At 41.3% G+C, this 19,713-nt stretch overlaps 1 protein-coding gene across 1 annotated transcript in view; it reads right to left on the bottom strand.

The window, feature by feature from the left end:
* Positions 1-7,148, bottom strand: part of plxdc2 (plexin domain containing 2) — a 241,142-nt gene extending 233,994 nt beyond the window's left edge. Inside the window, exon 1 of the mRNA XM_008112452.3 lies at positions 7,018-7,148. Coding sequence (XP_008110659.1) covers positions 7,018-7,108 — 91 coding nt within the window. The 5' untranslated portion in view covers positions 7,109-7,148. The remainder of the gene's footprint in view (positions 1-7,017) is intronic.
* Positions 7,149-19,713: the final 12,565 nt, after the last annotated feature.

Raw genomic sequence — 19,713 nt, 5'->3', positions numbered from 1 at the left:
TTCCAAAATCTGAAACACCCCTAAGTTTAAATTTGTCCACGTGAGTGGCTGATATAGTAACACCTTTGCTTTCTGATGGTTCTATGTACACAAGTTTTGTTTCATGAATACATTTATTACAATTACAAATATTTTATAAAATTGATCTTAGGCTATGTGTATAATATGCATATGAAACATCAATGAATTTTGAATTTAGACTTGGGCAAGACCTCCAAGATACCTCATTATGTACATATAGGCAAATACAGGTATAGGGGTGGGCGGGGGTTGGAGATCTGGAATTCCAGTCTCAAGCATTTTGGATAAGGGATGCTAAACTAGTAAATGGAAATCATTACTTATTGCATCAATACAAGTTTCCTATTTAGTAAATTACTTTTGGAATATAAATGTGTTATACTTGCATCAACACCCCCTCCATTCTTTTCAGGTTTTGCTTTCTTTTGTAGTCATATCTCCTTGCCCTGGCAGGTTCTTGAAACCCAATATAATCACACCTGTTAAAATTCCACAGATGTTTCTAATAAGGCAGGATTCCATCTCCAGAGTCAATTCTGACCCTCTTGCTGCTCAAAGCTTCAGTATGTTTTTCTTACCCTATTAACGTACACAGTATGAAGAAATCAATAACACTTTAATGAATAAATATCAGCTATTCGAGTAAGCCAGTCTGTGCCAATGTGATGGTAGATATTATTACACTTATTGCTCTTACGATTATGGGAGCTAAATGACTGTATTTGAAGCAGGTTAGTTCTACTGTCTTATACTTGATAGACTGACTCTCCCTGTTGTACAGAAAGCTTGCTTAAGCCATCACAGAGCCTACCGATGGGAGAAGCCTTATCAAGTGTGAATGCTTATCACTCACTGATAACTACTACCTCAACTGACCACAGGATAATAATCCTGGCAAAGGAAATAACATGATAATGCTGCATATACGACTTCTAGATTTTCCTTGTATCCGCAGGGGACATATTTATAGATTTTGTTTTTGCTATTATCCATGCAAAACCATGGATAATAGCAAACCTTACTGAAATGATGAACTTCTGGCACTGGAACACCATGGAGTCATGCTAGACGACCTAGAAAATGCTTAGAAAGGGCTTATTTTGTTAGACATGAATAAATGAAACTGCAGGTACTGGTACCACAGATACAGGGTTGTGCTGTTTATTCTCTTAAGAAATATATTGGGATAAGTTATCATTGTCGTATATGTATTGATAGACTTTCTCTTCCCTGCTTCCAGGACTTCTGAGTGGCTGTCTAACAGTGCCTTTGGGCAATTTTCAAAAGTTTGCTCTTAACATGCATCAATTACTCCATGACTTCTTAGTTGGTCTCGCAAAGATTCTGCTTAGGTAAGCTAGGATGTCTGTCTTTATCCCAAAGGCCTGAAATATTATGGCTGGCATTCTGTTAATGAGTTACAATGGCCTAAGTCCAACTGACACTATCAAAACTTGAGATTCTATTCTGATTCGGCAGCAACCAAAATACAACCCATGCAAGTCGCCCCAAGACAACCATTTCTATGCTAGCTAAGAGTGGTAGGGGCAGCAGAGAGAAGCAACTAGTGTTTTCCTGAATCTCTGTAACCTTTGAGTAGTTGCTGAGGGTGCATTGTTAAAGAGTGCATCCTGCTCAAGCAGTGGCTCTCAACCTGTGGATCCCAACCTGTGGATCCCCAGGTGTTTTGGCCTTTAACTCCCAGAAATCCTAACAGCTGGTAATCTGGCTGGGATTTCTGGGAGATGTAAGCCAAAACACCTGGTGGGGACCCACAGGTTGAGAACCACTGTGCTAAAGCAAAGGAATTTGATGTATCTTTGCTATTCCTCTGTTTTAATTATAGTGTCAACTGTTTTGGCTTCTGTATTTGGAGGAAAGCATTAACTGAACAAATAAATAACAAGTGTTGGTCTGAAGCATAATATCAGTCATCAGCTTTTCCAAACACATATTTTCCCAAACATACTTTTTAACACTTTCTTTGTCAAATTTTTAAAAGAAAAATAGCAATAACCTTAAGAATCATCCCCGTCTATGTCGATCATTTTATTAAAAATAGTTGCCCATCCAGCCAAAAAAAAAAAGGATCAAGGTAGCCAATAATAATAAAAATAGATTAAAAACAAAATCTTCATTAAAATGTAATGTAAAAACTAAATATATTTAAAAACACAATTCAAAGGACTGCTTGGACAAAAGTGCTTTTGCCTGTTTATGAAATGACAATAGAGAGGAAGCCTACCTCATTTTTCTTAATAAGAGGTTAGTCTCCAAGCAGCTTCCAAAAGCTAGGCTTTGTATGCTCTGCTAACAAAAGTTTCTATTTCAGAGATGCCTTGAAAAAAAAAATCACAAAACTTTGGGGGGCTGCTTTGCTGAATCCCTGAAATTAGACTTGACTGTTTCTTTCCAGGCAAGGCTATGGTTTTAAAGATCAACTAAGCAGCAGATGGAGTTAGGAAAAACTTTATAATTGTTAACTGCAATCAAGTCAACTTTGACTTTATTGATGCAATGAATAGGGATGTTCAAGTCATCCTATTATCATCAGCTTAAGTATTTTTCACTCATATTGGCAGCAGGTTTCAGGGGTCTCTGGCAAATAGATCAGTCTTCTTAAATGGCCTCCTTTAAACAGGAAATGCTTGAGACTGGATCTAAGAGACCTTCTGTTTTTAACACACACTACCAATGAGTTTTGACGCCTCCCTGGCATGTTTCTAATCATAGTTTGTTTTTTGTTTGTTATTTTATTCATTTCTCTCAATAATAGTAGAACTAAAATAAGAAGAAAACTCATGGATGGCCCTGGTTACTTCTCCAGACTCAAAACTCATGTCCCTCTAACCCAGTGTTTCTCAGCCTGTAGGTGTTTTGGCCTACAACTCCCAGAAATCCCAGCCACCTGTTTACCACCTGTTAGGATTTCTGGGAGTTGAAGGCCAAAACATCTGGGGACCCACAGGTTGAAAACTACTGCTCTAACCTAAAAGTTCAATTCAGTGTCATCTTTCCCTAACGTAACCTCCAGACAATTTGGACTATCACCCCTAGACTGGTTGATGAGAGTCTGATGTTGGAGAGTATTAAATTGGAGGAGTCTGTTGTGTTTCCTAGGAATGCCAATGGAACTCCCCCACTTCCACACATACACAACATTTTGAACTTTCTAGAGATCACTTGTAAAATTATTCCATAATGCAACTCAAGATTATTACTGTTCTTCAAACTTATTATTTCTATTTTGGTGGTAAACTTATTCATTTATGCACTTTCAATACTCCAGAGCAATTAATGAGGTAGGCCCATCTGTTCCCCCCCCCCCTTTTCTTCCTGTTTTGGTCTTCATATATGCTCAGCAAGTACTCCTGGAGGCAACTGTTTACCACGCCTGTTATACATAAGCACACACAGCTATAGTAGGATTTGCTAAAGGAGAATCCCGTTCTTTCCTAGCTGAGGCTTTATTTTATTGTTTATTGCAGACATGCTACCACAACCCAACAATGAATGGCACATATTTTTCTCCAGCCCTTCTTCTCCATCCTCCCAAAGCCAATGATTCACCCCCCCCCCCTTAAAAAATCCTCCCAGTTAAGTAGAAGACAAGAAAAGGTGAGAGGGTCGGGCTGGACTCCCGTAAAAAGGAATATGTTAAAAGGAGCTTCACTCACTATCAGTTTTTGTTAACCAAGGTAGGCCTGTATTTGGAGACCTTGCCCACGATACAATGGGACAAGTATGTTATAACAGCTCTGTAGAAAAACACTGAAGTGTATAACTTTAAGTGAAAATATATATAACGAAAAACCTCACATAATTTTCAGCACTAACATTGTCAGTCATAATTGACAGCTATTTCCTTGCTCATTCTCCAATATGTTATGGGCCATCATCTGTCATCACTGACCTTCTACCTGAACAGATCAATTTCTACACAAAAGAATAAATGGGCACAAATCTGACATCAAAACTGACAACACAGAAAAGTCAACATTCTTCACCAAAAGAAAAAGAGACCTTCCAGGACTCCACTGTAGAGTAACTAAACTGCAGGAGCAAATTTTATCCCATTCATTTTGCCTTTAATTGGCATGTAGGATTAGTGTGAGTAGTCATTATTCTTATCTGGCATATGGTTGAGATTTACAGAGGAATGTAAAAGGCTTTCTGTATTTCATGAACTGCATAGCTATTTTTCCTTTCACTGCCTATACTTTTTATGCATTGAGTTCCCTTGTACATTTATACATGCATATGGGAAGCAGGAATGTGTGTGCACATGCTTTCACAACTAAGGATTAGCCTTTATACAATTGGCAAAGTGAGCTCTAATCCTCCCAAACATTAATTCTACAGTGTAGATATACCATAGAGAGAATTACTCCTGCATTTATATAGTATACAGTTTAGCAGAGTAATTGAGTATACTATGATCTAGCAAAGTAATCAGATTGGCAAGGCAGAAGCAGAACAGCAATCATTCCCATGCACACACCCTCACAGGATCTAGCAGAGAATGAACTAAGACATATTTAACTACAACACTTCTGACAATAGGTCTCAATTTCACTTAGACAATTAGAAAGTGTTAATCTCTTCAAATATTGCAAGACTTTTGTTTGTTTGGTTGCTGTAATACTAATAATAATAATGAATAACTTTATTCATTGACTGCTCTATCTCCCCAAAGGGATATAGGGCATTTTCCAACAATATGGCAACCATTCAATGCCAGATGCTGTAAGACATCTGAACTAAGTGAATTCTTGCATCTGAGAAGAACATGGTACAAAACAGTGATCTTTAAGGAAGATAGGAAACAATACATACCACCTCCCTCATCACTCCAAGCAAATTCCAAGAGAACACCTAGTTTCTGAACCAGACTACTGCTGACCTTTCTATGCCTCTCATTCCCTCTCCAATGGTAACAAAAGTTTGGAAAATGGCACAGCTGCACATGAAATGAAGGTGCAATCTTGCATCACCCTTTGAGAATAAAACACATGTTTATGCAAGCCAATAAAATTCTTGCTTGCAACCTGTGGGGACAAGACATAGGATGAGAGCAGGGAGTACTAACCATGGTATCAATAATGAACAATCTTCTCAGACAAAGAAGATTTGAAGGAAAATTCAAATAAACAAAGTGGACTTCATGAGTGGAGGGAATAAATAGAGGCTCTAGGATACACATTTTCCCCAAAACAGGAACAGGTGATGGAAGACAAAGACAGACATGGTCAAGTGGATGACTCTTTCTAGATGGAATTTAGAGTGTCACAATAAAACTGAATAAATCATTAGTTCTGTAGATGCCTAGATGTTAACATTTCACATTCCAAGACTCTGGGCACAAGTACCATATACAACTTTTTGAAGTTACAAGAAGATGCAACAAACTGATGCTCTTCTCCATCACTTAAGATGTGAAAAACTCCACCTGCTCAACTTTTCTTTCATAAATCAACTAGATGCCCTTTTCAACAGTTTACTTTGCAACCAGAATCATAAATGACAAATCCTATTGCCAGCTCTACAGAGGCTGGTTTGCAGGTTAGGAGGGTGGAAATATTAGATGCTCTTGTATTGAAGAGAAGGAAGCAAAGGAAGGAAGCAACAAGCGAACAAGAATGGTGGCTCAGCATATGCTTTGCATGCCTGAGGGTCCCGGCATTTTCAGGTCTATGGGCTACAATCTTGAAACCCATTTCCCTTCAGTGTACCACCTGCAGTCTTAGTTATTCACCTGTATCTGATAAAACTATAATTCCCTCAAACTATGTGGGGGGAAAGGTGCTGAAGTCTTCTTTGGTTGTATGCTAATGAAAGCCTCCAAGAGCATATCAAACAGACAGAAAGTCTATCGGTAGGGTTATTTTCTACCTCCCTCCAGAAATATGACAGAAGTTGTCCCAGTCCATATAGAGATTGAAAAGCAAAGAAAATACTCTAGTAGGAGGAGAAGAACTTGGGTCTCAAGTTCATCAAAACATTTACCGGCTCACAATGATGGATGGAAGAGATCCTGGACAACCATAGGACTCATCTCTCCCAACTCAAAATAGAGAGCAGTATTCTCAAAACACAAAACCACCAGGCTATATAGCACAGTTCCTGGATTCAACTCCTCCCATCCAAACAAGAGAGTGGTTGACTAAAAACAGAAAGACAACACTAAACACGGTCCCTCCCTACAAACACACAGGCCAGGTGGGGACCTTACAACATCAGGCCACCTTGGAAGGCTTGACAAGAACCCAATGGATGGAGATCAACCAGTCTGGTTCCATTTGTGTCATCATAACTCATACTGGAAACTTCACAACATCTGCCAAAGGGAAAGGATGTTTTCATAGTTACAGCTGGATGGAACAGAGCTGTTGTTTCCTCAACTGCAAAGAAACAGAACTCTGCACATGCTCTGAAGAACAGTCAACCACAGGGAAAAGATGCCCACCTCTCACTCCAAGAGTGCATCCACACCAGGTATGAGCAAACAATGTAGACCAGGCATGGGCAAACTTTGGCCCTCCGGGTGTTTTGGACTGCAACTCCCACAATTCCTAACAGCCGGTAGGCTGTTAGGAATTGTGGGAGTTGAAGTCCAAAACACCCGGAGGGCCAAAGTTTGCCCATGCCTGGTCTACATTGTAGAACGAATGCATGACACCACTTTGACTGCCATGGTTCAATGTCACAGCATCAAGGGAGCTGGAGTTCTGGGTGGTCTTTAGCCTTCTCTGCCAAAGAGTGCTGGTATCTCACCATGATTCCATAGAGCTGAGCCTTGGCAGTCGAAGTGGTGTCAACATACCTTAATTCTACACCCTAAACCTGCACAATTGAGAAGAGGACCATCCCCCATCCAAGAGGGACAAAGCCCCAGTCGACCACTCCAAACCTGAGGCTTTCTTTGAGTGGGCAATCTCACTGGACCCTCCCCTCCCTCCCTCCGCATCTCCTCTTGAGGCCCCGATCCCTTCTCACCGTGGCTCGATCTGGGGTTCAAGGCTCCGATGAGCTGCAACCGGTCGGCCAAACACTGCAAAAGTAAAAGCACTGCCCACGGCTTGGCCATCGCGCCTCGCGGACCTCCTGCCCAGCTCCTCCTCGGTCTCTTCCTCTGCCTTTTTTTCCCCCGGGGGGAGATTCGCGTCCCCTTTCTCCCTTTTCAGATCCCGAGGGAAGGGAAAGTCACTTCCTTTGGACCCGATTTCATGGAGCCCAGGACAAGGGAGGCAGCTCGCCCCGCGTTGCCCCGCTGCGCTTCCTTTCCCAGCCGGAGAGGACGAAACAAAACCCAAAAGGAAAGAGGCGAGCTCCAGTCCAAAGCGATGGAGGGAAGCGAAGCGGCGTGTTGTTTGTGTACGTTGTTCGCGGGCGTGTGCGGACAAGCGCGGCGGCAGCCCAAGTGCCAAACTCTTCCAAACTGCGGAGGAGGAGGAAGAGGAAGAAGAGGGTCCTCCTTCGCTCCCTCCTTCCCTCCCTTCTTCCCTCCTCCAAAGCGGATCGGAACTCCACCAGAGCAGGAGGAAACGCGCGCTCTGGGTTGTCTTCACGAGGCGCCCAACCAGACCCTCGGGAGCGCCTTCTTTACAAACCCGAGGGGCGGCTTGAAGGGGCTCTGAGCCCCCCAAAATCTCCCCTTTGGGTTGGCGGGAGAAGAGAGCTTCGCGGGGCCCAGTTCCACAACAAAGCCGGGGAGGAGATAGATGGGACCTGGAAGAAACCCTCCTCCTGCTTCCCTCAGGAGTCCGGCACCACTTGCACAGCGGCGGAAAACGAGGGAAGAAAGGACCGTGGGGAGCGGAGCCAGAAGCGCGTCTGCCTCCGTTCTTCGCCTCTTCCCCTGCCTCTCACTTTGGGAGGTTGCGAGGCTCCCCCACCTTCCAGCTCCGGAAAGAAAGAGGCTTCCCCGCTGAGGCTGAAGAAAAGGGAGAGGCTGAAGGGGGAGAGAGACACGCCAAGCCCGGGGCGCCTCCTTCCCGCTCAGCGCCGCCTCAGCCCAACTCTGCCTCTTTCGTTCCGGCGCCTCCTCCCTGCAGCTCCGCAAAAGAGAAGCTCAGCGCTCGGCCGGGCGAGACAAAACCCCCGCGCGCTCCCCAAGAGACGAAGAAAGCGAGGGGAGGGGGACTTGGGGGAGGGGAGGAAAAGCCCGCCTTCCAAAGAAGGCCTGCGAGGAGGAGACCCCCAGGAAACTCCCCTCCTCCGCCCCCAAGAGTCCCCTGTCATGCTCTTTCCACCTAAAGTGCAATGTCGCTGGATTTGTGTGGAAGTCTTCTCCATCCCTTCCTTTCCCTCATTCTTTTCTTTCAGGGTTTTTTTTTTGTAAACACGGGCATTTGAACCACAATAAAACCACATTCAAGGTGTATAACAAATGCCACATCTACAAACACTGCATACCTAGGCAGTAGACCAGAGCTTTCCAAATACAGTAGAGTCTCGCTTATCCAACGTTCTGGATTATCCAACACATTTTTGTAGTCAATGTTTTTCAATACATTGTGATATTTTGGTGCTAAATTCTTAAATACAGTAATTACTACATAGCATTACTGCATATTGAACTACTTTTTCTGTCAAATTTGTTGTATAACAATGTTTTGGTGTTTAATTTGTAAAATCCTAATCTAATTTGAAGGAGCCCCGGTGGCGAAGTGCGTTTATTTATTTATTTATTTATTACAACATTTATATCCCGCCCTTCTCACCCCAGAGGAGACTCAGGGCGGCTTACAATAAGCACACATATAAAAATTATACAACACACTATAAATCAATATAAAAATTATAACTTACGTCAACATTAATAAAAACATTCTAAAATACATTCTAAAATGGGCGTTAAAGCACTGAGCTGAAGACCGAAAGGTCCCAGGTTCAAACCCCGAGAGCAGCATGAGCGGCCGCTGTTAGCTCCAGCTCCTGTCAACCTAGCAGTTCGAAAACATGCCAATGTGAGTAGATCAATAGGTACTGCTCCGGCAGGAAGGTAACAGCGCTCCATGCAGTCATGCTGGCCACATGACCTTGGAGGTGTCTACAGACAATGCCAGCTCATGGGCTTAGAAATGGAGATGAGCACCGACTCCCAGAGTCAGACATGACTGGACTTAACGTCAGGAGAAAACCTTTACCTTTAATCTAATTTGATTTTAATAGGCTTTTCCTTAATCCCTCCATATTATCCAACATATTTGCTTATCCAACGTTCTGCCGGCCCGTTTATGTTGGATAAGTGAGACTCTACTGTACAGGATTTCACTTTTCAGACAGGCATCATTTCGCAACACAGTAATTCAGTTTTATTAACAAACCAGTTAGGAGCCCCCAATGGCGTAGTGGGCGAAAGCCTCATGACTTGAAGGTTGGGTTGCTGACCTGAAAGCTGCCAGGTTCGAATCCCACCCGGGGAGAGTGCGGATGAGCTCCCTCTATCAGCTCCAGCTCCATGCGGGGACATGAGAGAAGCCTCCCACAAGGATGGTAAAAACATCAAAAACATCCGGGCGTCCCCTGGGCAACGTCCTTGCAGACGGCCAATTCTCTCACTCCAGAAGCGACTCAAGTTGCTCCTTACACGAAAAAAAGCAAACCAGAGGTTAACCCTTATATGAGGTATGGAGAGTAGATTCCTAGTTAACCAGCACCTCAAGCAGCTGGCAAAAAAAAAATATGGAAGGAATACTTTATTGACAGCTGAGCTGCTGAACTTGCTGACCAAAAGGTTGGTGGTTTGAATTCAGGGAGCAGGGTGAGCTCCCACTGTTAGCTTCTGCCAACCTAGCAGTTTGAAAACATGCAAATATGAGTAGATCAATAGGTACCGCTCCATGCAGTCATGATGACCACATGACCTTGGAGGCATCTACGGACAATGCCAGCTCTTCAGTTTAGAAATGGAGATTAGCACCAACCCCAGAGTTGGTCAGGACTAGACTTAATTTCAAGGGGAAACCTTTATTTTTTAAGTTTGTCCTTATTTGTCTTCATTTGTGTTTAATTACTGTATTTCCATATTAATACCAAGTCAATACAGAGTTTTGGGTTTGGTACGGTGTGGGGTATAGTGTTAGGTTTATTTAAAAAAATTACTCTCAAGCAACCAGAAACTACATTTATTCAACAGCTGATCTCCATGGGTGCTGGTCAACTGAGGATCTATTGTACAATAACTACCCTATATACCTATGTATAAGTCTAGTCTATCCCAAGATAACCTCAAAGATGCACCAGCTCCTCGACTCTTTGCACGTGCCACCGCTTCTGGCTTTTTTGAATATTTCCCTGGAAAAATGGGGTAGCTGGAGTTTTCCCTTTTCCACAGAAGAACCCTCGACTTATCAACAGGTGATATCAAAATTCATAATTTGGGTGCCAAAGCCTGCCCTCACTAAGTTCACTAAGTGAAACAAAAAAACCCCTCGATTATGTGTCACTTCCAACTGGCCAAAAGATACTTTCTCTGCTACAATTGTATAAAAAGAAACATTTATAATATCAACATGTATTTCTAGTTTAACTATTACACCACAACTACTTATTTTAACCAAAGCCTAAAGTTCATTCTGGGCTCCATTTATTCTTCATGTACTCCATTGCCTCTCTCCCTCTTTTCAAGGCTCTTGTGGAATTCCTAGCATTTTAACAGCTCCGCGTCTGGAAAGAGGGAGAAAGAAGAATCGGCGTGAGGCCAGGGTCACCAGACGTTCACAACCCTCGCTTTGTCCTTGTTGTTTTCAGGCTGGACTGGACTGTGCACGTGGTCCCAATTATGTTAGGATCTGGTTTGTATCTTTCTTGAAGTCTTGTGAGACTGCAGGAAAAGATAGGCCCAGCTCTACCCTGTTTGTTTTGTTTTTTGTTTTTTTTAGTGGCTGAAGGCATTCAAAAAGTGGTGCTGTTGTAAGGTATTTCAAGATTTCCTCAATACAGTACCATGTAGTATCTTCTAGTTACAAGCTTCACCACACAAACATAGAATCATCTAATCCTAGAGTTTGAAGAGACTACAAGGGCCAACCAGTCACACTCCCTGCTATGCAGAAAAATACAATCAAAGCACACATGACAGATAGTCACCCAGCCTCTGACTGACAGGTCGGCAGTTTGAAGCCAAGGAGAGTGGTTGAGCTCCCTCTGTCAGCTCCAGCTCCCCATGTGGGGACATGAGAGAAGCCTCTCACAAGGATGGTAAAAACATCAAAACATCCGGGCATCCTCTGGGCAACATCCTTGCAGACCATCCATTCTCTCACACCAGAAGCAACTTGCAGTTTCTCAAGTCGATCCTGACATGGAAAAAACCCAGCCTCTGTTTAAAAACCTCCAGAGAAACAGTTGTCAAAGGTCAGAGTTTGAAAAGTCATAAAGGAATCCAGTAACACCCTTGAGACTAAGCTTTCCTGGATATCAGTCCAGTGAACGTGGTATGTTCACTGCTGACTAAATTGATGCAAGAACTCAGCACACCACACTGCCAGGTGCTGGCTGTTTAGTTTGATTTTTGGATTGATATCTTGGCTTTCTTCCAATGAGCTTTGGCAGTGTCTTTGCCTCTCTTCCTCCCCACTTTATCCTCACAAGAACTCTATGGTCTGGGTCGGTGACTGAGCCAATATTATCCCATGGTTTTCACAATTCAGCAGGGACTTGAATCAGTCCAACACAAAACACAAGCTATCTAATGCTGGGTTGTAACTCCTCAGCAGCCCTAGCTAGTATAGCCAATGATGAAGGATGCTGACAGTAGCGGTATGGCATTTGAAGAACTACATGATTCCCATTCTTCCACCATATCACAATATTTCTCAACTGCTCTCTTACTGCATGTCATGATCCATAACCAGATGTTCATTCATTGCGTTCTTTCATAGCTTTTGAATCCACTCACACAATGCTCCCATGAAATGCTTGATCACAGTCCAAAAGTTCTTTCATACAGTGCCCTCTACTGTACTTAGAGATGTAAAATTTCTATAAATCTTGAAGCTGTGGGACAAGCTTTAACCTTCCTCTAAGGTCTATAATGTCTAGATTTCCCAGCCCTAGTCAATTCCTAAATTACAATGTCAAAATGTATGCCTCAGAGAAAGATCCCATGTGATTATCTATCCCACTATAAATCTGGAGCCACTCATCACAACAATTATCTTGGCTGCTAAAAAAAATCATTGGTTAGTGTTGTTCTGTCCACATGGCAAGTGCAAGATACAACAGTGAATAACACAGACTTATTGGCAGACAACCCCTAGCATCTCCATTGCAGAATGCTGTGCATTGACCACAGATGGCTTTCATTTTAGTGTGGTGGCCAAGTTACACAGAGTTTAGTCTCAATAGGTTTCATTCTTATCCTTCAAATAGCTTCTACAGCTTGGATAGATCCTTTAAAGTCTGAACTCAAATCCAGCATAAATTTGCTACCCCAGTAACACCAGCCACCACCAGCTATACTCCTGGTAATACAGTGAAGTGCTGAAAAACAACACTGTGGCACGTCGCCCATTTAAGAGCATTTGAAAATGTTATCCTTGGTAATTAACAAGGCCATTCACCTTTCATATCATAAGTATATGAATAAGGACACAGTGCTTCAAACATAACCACTAAATACAGGCAGACATTATCCTTGAAGCGTAAACAGCAAATAAGATTTTATCTAAGTGAAATTTGTAAAGTTTCATCCATCTTATAATTAATTGTTTTGCCCTTTCATGCTTTGGCAATCTGACAAACAGAAAGAACTCCCACATCTGTTTACTTATCCCTTAAAATATAATTCGATTTATTTGTAGTACAAAAATATTATGTTTCAGTTCTAGATTTTCACAGCACAGCTCCCAATACAGTTCAAATGCACATCCAGTAATGTGAAGCCCCACAGCAGTCAAATTCATATGAAAGCCTTTATACTACACCTTGACATTTAATATATTCAAAGTGACTTATAACTGTTAAAAGAAGAAATGTATAATGAACAGGTTTGCTTGCATTATCAAATCAGAGTTCTGTAGAATTTAGATCTCTGGTTTGTTACAGATGAGAATGTGTGTTACAGCAAACAGGACTGATTGAACAAACCATAGTTTGTTTACAACTACCGAAACCACAACAGTTCTGGTTTGTCTCTCCCTTGACAAGCCAGAGGAACAACCCTGTGGTTTGTTAGGGGTTTATTTTTCTGACTAGGGAGAGGCAAGTTAGAGTGACAGTTGTAGATCTCTTGCAAGGAGATATTGGTAATAAATGTATCATTCTTATAGATATCACATTAAACCAGGATTGGGCAAACTGCATGCTATGGGATCATGCACACACTCCCATGCTCTCAGTTATTGAAAATGTGGATATAACTTCACTTTCTGTTGTTTAAAAGGCCTTTCAAGCACCCAAAATTGAACAGAGGATGAGGAGGACATGGCAAAATGCCTCCATGCCCTCTATTATTTATTTATTTATTTATTTTTGTAGTATTTATACTGTAGGGGACTCAGATTTACCGAAGGGGACTCAGGGCAGATCACAATGTACATAGACATGGCAAACATTCAATGCTATTAAACATACAACATACGGACAGAGACACAGAGGCTATTTAACATTTTCCAGCTTTCGGCTTTATGAGGGTATGCTCAATTCTGGCCCTAGTGAGCATTTTGAGGATTTTTTTTTTGTGGTGTGGGGACATCTCTCCAAGGTCTCATAGGGGATGAAGTAGTCATCTAACTCCTGAGAGTTGCCCACTCTCAATAAAATAGTGAAGAGTAGAGACATTACACTGGCAACCAAGGTCCACATAGTTAAAGCAATGATATTCCTCGTAGTAACCTTTGGATGTGAGAGCTGGACCGTAAGAAAGGCTGAGCAAAGGAAGACAGATACTTTTGAACTTTGATGTTGGAGGAAAATTCTGAGAGTTCCTTTGAACGCAAGAAGATCCAACCAGTCCATACTCCAGGAAATAATCCCCAGCTGCTCACTAGAAGGAAGGATATTAGAGGTAAAGATGAAGTACTTTGGCCACATAAGGAGAAGACAGGAAAACTTGAAGATAAGGATGCTGGGGAAAATGGAAGGAAAAACAGGAGGGGCCAACTAAGGGCAAGATGGATGGATGGTATCCTTGAAGTGACTGGCTTGACCTTGAAGGAGCTGGGGGTGGCAACGGTCAACAGGGAGTTCTGGCATGGGCTGGTCCATGAGGTCACGAAGAATAGGAAGTGAATAAACAACAACTTCTTGCGGTGGAAATGATTAGAAAGTATAATGCAGCATGTTGTCTTATCTTGAAGACACAAAATTCCAAAACATTCTGTCTTGTTCCATGTGACGATGATCAAACTAAAGCCCTGCTCAAAAAATCTGTAGCATCAAAAATATGTAGGTTATATACATATATAGTCATCTCCACTTTCAGCAGATCCCCAGAGGAGTGAGAAGGTGGGTTTTGGAAGTATTGCTACAAACCTGAAAGGCTTTTTTCCACAGAGGTAGAAACTTTCCTCATGGATCCATATCATTCCCCTTCATATTAAAGCTGACAATGCAAATTGGCAGGATCAAGATGTCCTGGTGTATGTGCTGATGTCCAGATAGTACTGCTTACCTGTATGTTCTTGACAGCTTTTTTTTGCCATCTATAGCATCTCCTGCACTGAGATACAAAAAATCTAGAGCACCTTAAAATATGAACCGTATATCTAACAGGCAGGTCTTTCAGTATTTTTTTTTGGAAGATGCTAAGACCTGTCAACTTCCAATGGCACAAATCTCCCAAATTCTTTTCACACATTTATGTCCTATACTAGGGTAGGAGACCTGTAGTGAACTCCTATCACCCTCTATTATCAACTATCCAGAGAGGGGGTTCTGGGACTTGGAAAACAGCAACTTCCCCTCTTTCTCTTTCTATTTGTGTCTTCCCCTGCTTCTTTCTACTAGGCACAGTTGACTCCTAGCCCTTCAGCTGTCCACTACTAGCAAGCCTGTCTCCATAAAGCCAACACACAGGGCTCTACTTTGATTGCTTCCCCCTTTAGAGGCATCACATGGCTTTGAAAAAAGTAACTCCTAAAATTATTAAGCAGTTTTACCATTGTTTATTTTGGTACCTACATTCCTTACACTGAAAACAAAAACAGAATATGGAGTGGGTTGTATTTATAATTGAAGAGGAAGGAAATTGTTAAGTGGCTTGGGATATTCCTCAAAGCTTTTAGTTTCTCAGTGTGATTATGACTGAGAACTGGGAGGAGAAAGCAGCTGTTATACTTCTAAAGCCTGTTTGGTCTGTGAATGCAACATTAGCAGATTTGTCTTTTCAAAAGTGAAATTCTTAAAGTGGGAGGTAATTGGATTGATATGTTTGAAGAACACCTGCTGGGATAATTATCCGTCTACTTCACATCAAGAATGAGAAGATGAAGAAGCAAGACATGCAAATGCTTTATGGACACAGTGCAAGATTACGGCTATTTGATATTAAATCAGTCTCATTCTGAGATCAAGAGTGAGCTCAAAGCCTGTTACACAAAATTAAAACTCCTCCTTCCAAGGATGTCAAAGGGTTTTTATTTCATTGAAGCATAAAACACATATTGTCACAGATCCCACTGCATACATTGCCCCTTGTTCATGGCAGAGACGAGCTTTCTGTGGGTTCAAGACAAACATGAATCAAGAGTCACTTATTCTACCTTGCATTTGGCACAGAACAACAGCTGGGGGGGGGGGGTTGGAAATGCTTTAAAAAGTTACTTTTTACTATATGTCCCAGACCCCAGAGGTATTTTGGTACTTATATAATTTTTATAAAAGTTCTTTTTGACAGCACCGGCTTGTGGACAGCAGTCACTGGATAAACAATAGTTCTTAAAATTTTCTCTAGACCATTATATCTAAGACTGAAAGCGAGTAAGGATTTGGAATCTTTTCATCAGTGTCTTGAAAGGAGACTAGAAATTGTCATAATTTTCAAAGGATGACATAATAATAATAATAATAATAATAATAATAATAATAATAATAATAATAAAAACTTTATTTATACCCCGCCACCATCTCCCCAACGGGGACTCGGGGCGGCTAACATGGGGCCACGCCCAGAGCAATACAATATAATAACATATAAAAACAACATATCATAACACAATTAAAAGCAATACAATAGATGATAACAGACATTACATCAAGAAATCAAAAAACAAAACAAAACAAAAACAGTAAAACAAGGGCAGGCCGCATGGACACAAGGATAAAACTCGGGAGTGAGAAGGACAGAGGGGTACTCCACTGTGGACAGGGACACATGAAAGTAGGGCAGTCTAGAGGATAAATAATACAAAATGGAAGATAAGAAAGATAAAAGTTACAGGATTTACAGAGCAGCGATAGTGACAGGCATGTTTTTTAGGTCCAGAGAACATAAGAGTTTACAACAATGTTTACCTCATTCCTCTGGCTAAATTGCAAACAAGCAGATACTACGGATGCTTTGTCATTTCATATGGGAGTTAAGAACATTTTGGTCTGAGTGTCTGGTATCTTTCTGCATGTATCTCTCAGTCCCTGGGTATATCTCCTCCTGGAGTACTATTCTTTATTTACATCTTGTACATCTAATAGTCTAAAAATTGTAAGCTGCACAAATATATATTTCAGTCCTGCTACACATGATAGACAGAACTTGTATTTGCCAAAAAGGGAACACACACTACATTCTTGTTGCAATGGGGACAAACAACATGTACTTTGACTGTTGTTGAAGTTAGTTTATGGAGATATGTTCATGATATGAAAAGCAATATGACAGTTTCTACTAAAAATGCAGCCAGGTTCAAATTCCCATTTATTTATTTATTTATTTATTTATTTATTTATTTACAGCATTTATATTCCGCCCTTCTCACCCCGAAGGGGACTCAGGGCAGATCACATTACACATATAGGCAAACATTCAATGCCTTTTAACATAGAACAAAGACAAGACAAACATAGCTTCCGAGCGGGCCTCGAACTCATGACCTCCTGGTCAGAGTGGTTCATTGCAGTTAATTGCAGCTGGCTTGCTCTCCCGCCTTCGCCACAGCCCGGGCCCTAGTCTGGTAAGTTCGTATATCTCAGCATCAATTTCTCAACTGTAAAAATAGAGTCACAAAAATGTTGTAAGAGCAGATAATGTTCATATACACCAGTGGTTCCCAACCTGTGGGTTCTCAGGTGTTTTGGCCTACAACTCCCAGAAATCCCAGCCAGTTTACCAGTTGTTAGGATTTCTGGGATTTGAAGGCCAAAAAACTGGGGACCCACAGGTTGAGAACCACTGATATAAACCAACAACAGGGGAGGGGACCCACTTTATTTGCTATTTTGTCTGGGACATTTTTGAATAAAACACACTGTGCTAGTATCTCTCTTTGAAGGGTGTCCTTGTTACCTTCTTTCTCTCCCTTTCCTGCTATGTAATATACAGTATTCCAACCTTAAGTGGAATACTGGCAATTGAGCCCATTTTTTAAAATGTTGCTGGCTTCCTTCATTGCCCCTTGCTTTCTCTGTGAACACCATCAATCATTATGGAGAAGGAAGGCACTGCCTCACTAATTTCACTGTGTCTCGCCACGTGTCCTGCAGATTTTCTTTCTGCTGTGTCATTTTGCACTTTAATAGCTTACCCATTCCATGCAAGCCACACTTATTTTTACCCTTACAATTTCCATCTGCAGCAAACAACGGGAGATTGGTTTTGCCAGTGTTTGTGTTTTCCTTACCAAAAAACAAAAATAAAACCCAAAAATACATTATTCTTGTGAGTCGTCCTCTTGTGTATTCTGGAAATAATTCTGAGAAACAATAGTTGCTGCATCAGAAGGTAATGCAACTCACCAGGGGCGAATTTGCACTGCACAATAATAGCAGTTTGATGGCACTTTAACTGCCTTGGCTGTGTAATCCCGGGATTTATAGTTTTGTGACTTCCTTGGATTTCCTGCTAGACTTCTTTATCCTACTGCCTGAAATACAGCACTAGAGCTCGGTGGTAGAGAATTATAATTACCTCATTAAATTCCAGCTCCCAGAGGATGGAACCATTGCTGTTAAAGTGGAATCCAAGTGCTATGATGTTGTGGTATGAATGCCTCCTGTTATTGTAGTATATCTTCAAATCATTTTCTACTGTTAGCAGCTCTCAGGCCACATTATCATGTGAGTTTCTTTGCAAGATTTGTTCAGGGAAGGTGTGCCATTGCCTTCCTCTGAAGCTGAGAAAATATAACTTGTTCAAGGTTATCCATAAAGTTTCTACGATCAAGCAACGTTCTGAAATTTGGTCTCACAGAGTAGTCCAACACTATACCACACTGGATGTGAAATGGATACACACCAGGTGAAACTGCCAAGAGAGGAATTCATACCTTTAAGCACTCAGAGGAATAATAGAGAGTGTAGGCATTGCTTACTTGTTGATTGGTATTGTGAGTGGTTCTCAATCTTTGGCCTTTCAGATTTTTGGACTTCAAGTCCTAGAATTTGTTTCCATTTGCCATGATAGCTTGGACCTCTCGAAACTCATCTGCTAAAACATTGAAGGACTACAGTTTGAGAGCAACAGGTGTAGGATGCCAACCGGATGGGCTGTTAGTCTGGACAGTGAGGAGTACAACACTTCCTTTCTCATGGGTGTAAAGGCATCTGGGTGGCTCCCAAGTGCAACTCTTACTATTTGGCCACTAATTCACCATGGGATGTGCCTATGTCCTGCTTACATGTTTCTATGTGGCTTGCTACCTTTTGGTCAAACACTTTATATTTTTATAGTGCCTTGCCAGAAACAAAATCTTCAGTGTGGTTCACATAAAGCAAGGTAAAAAAATAAGCAAATAACTAAGAAAGCAAACAAGCAAAGAAACCAAAACAGTTTGATAATAAATATGCAATAAAGCATCAATAGCTAACTAATGAATATAACATTTCATTGCTAACTAAAATGGAATGAAATGCCCTTTGTCCTTGCTAGTGAACAGCGGTGGGAGAATATAGATTTTTTTCAGAGAGGAAGGGCTATTTTCCATATTGGTATGTTTCTATTGTCTTCAGCAATGATATTGCTGCAAGACAACAGGATAGTGTAATAAAATCCTAGTTTACCTACCCGGCATGTAATGATAACATAGGAAATACCAAGCTGCAGCATAGGGAAATGCTAAAGTCCCATATATCTAAAGGAATGCCACTACTGAGTGACATCTTTCAATTCATACTCGGTGTTAACTAGCTTCCAGATAATAAGAAAGTATAACTGTATTTTGAGAGGCATATACATTTACCTGAATTTTAGTCCAAGCTACAGCTAACCCACTGAATCAATGAGATTTCACTACATGCTGCCTTTCATTTAACAAATTATTCCATGAGTCAACTAAATTGCAGCTAACCTGTAAGACTAAGGTCATAATGTTTAACACGAGCAAGCCTTTTGTGGTATATTTTCACATAGCAAGCCTATTAATTAATTAAGGGATGCCTGAATAACATAAAATGGATGACACGATGAATATTTAATTTTGTCTACTATATTTGCTGTTTTGGTTTGACACATCATCACAACATTGAAATGATTCTTCTTAAAGATATTTCTGCTCTCAAAAGACTAAGTAAAGCTTGATTCCATAGAAGAAT

The sequence above is a fragment of the Anolis carolinensis genome, chromosome 6 (genome assembly GCF_035594765.1).
Source record: "Anolis carolinensis isolate JA03-04 chromosome 6, rAnoCar3.1.pri, whole genome shotgun sequence".
NCBI classification, from domain to species: Eukaryota; Metazoa; Chordata; class Lepidosauria; order Squamata; family Dactyloidae; genus Anolis; species Anolis carolinensis.
The sequence above is the reverse complement of the archived record's forward strand: the minus strand, read 5'-3'. Positions and strand labels throughout refer to the sequence as shown.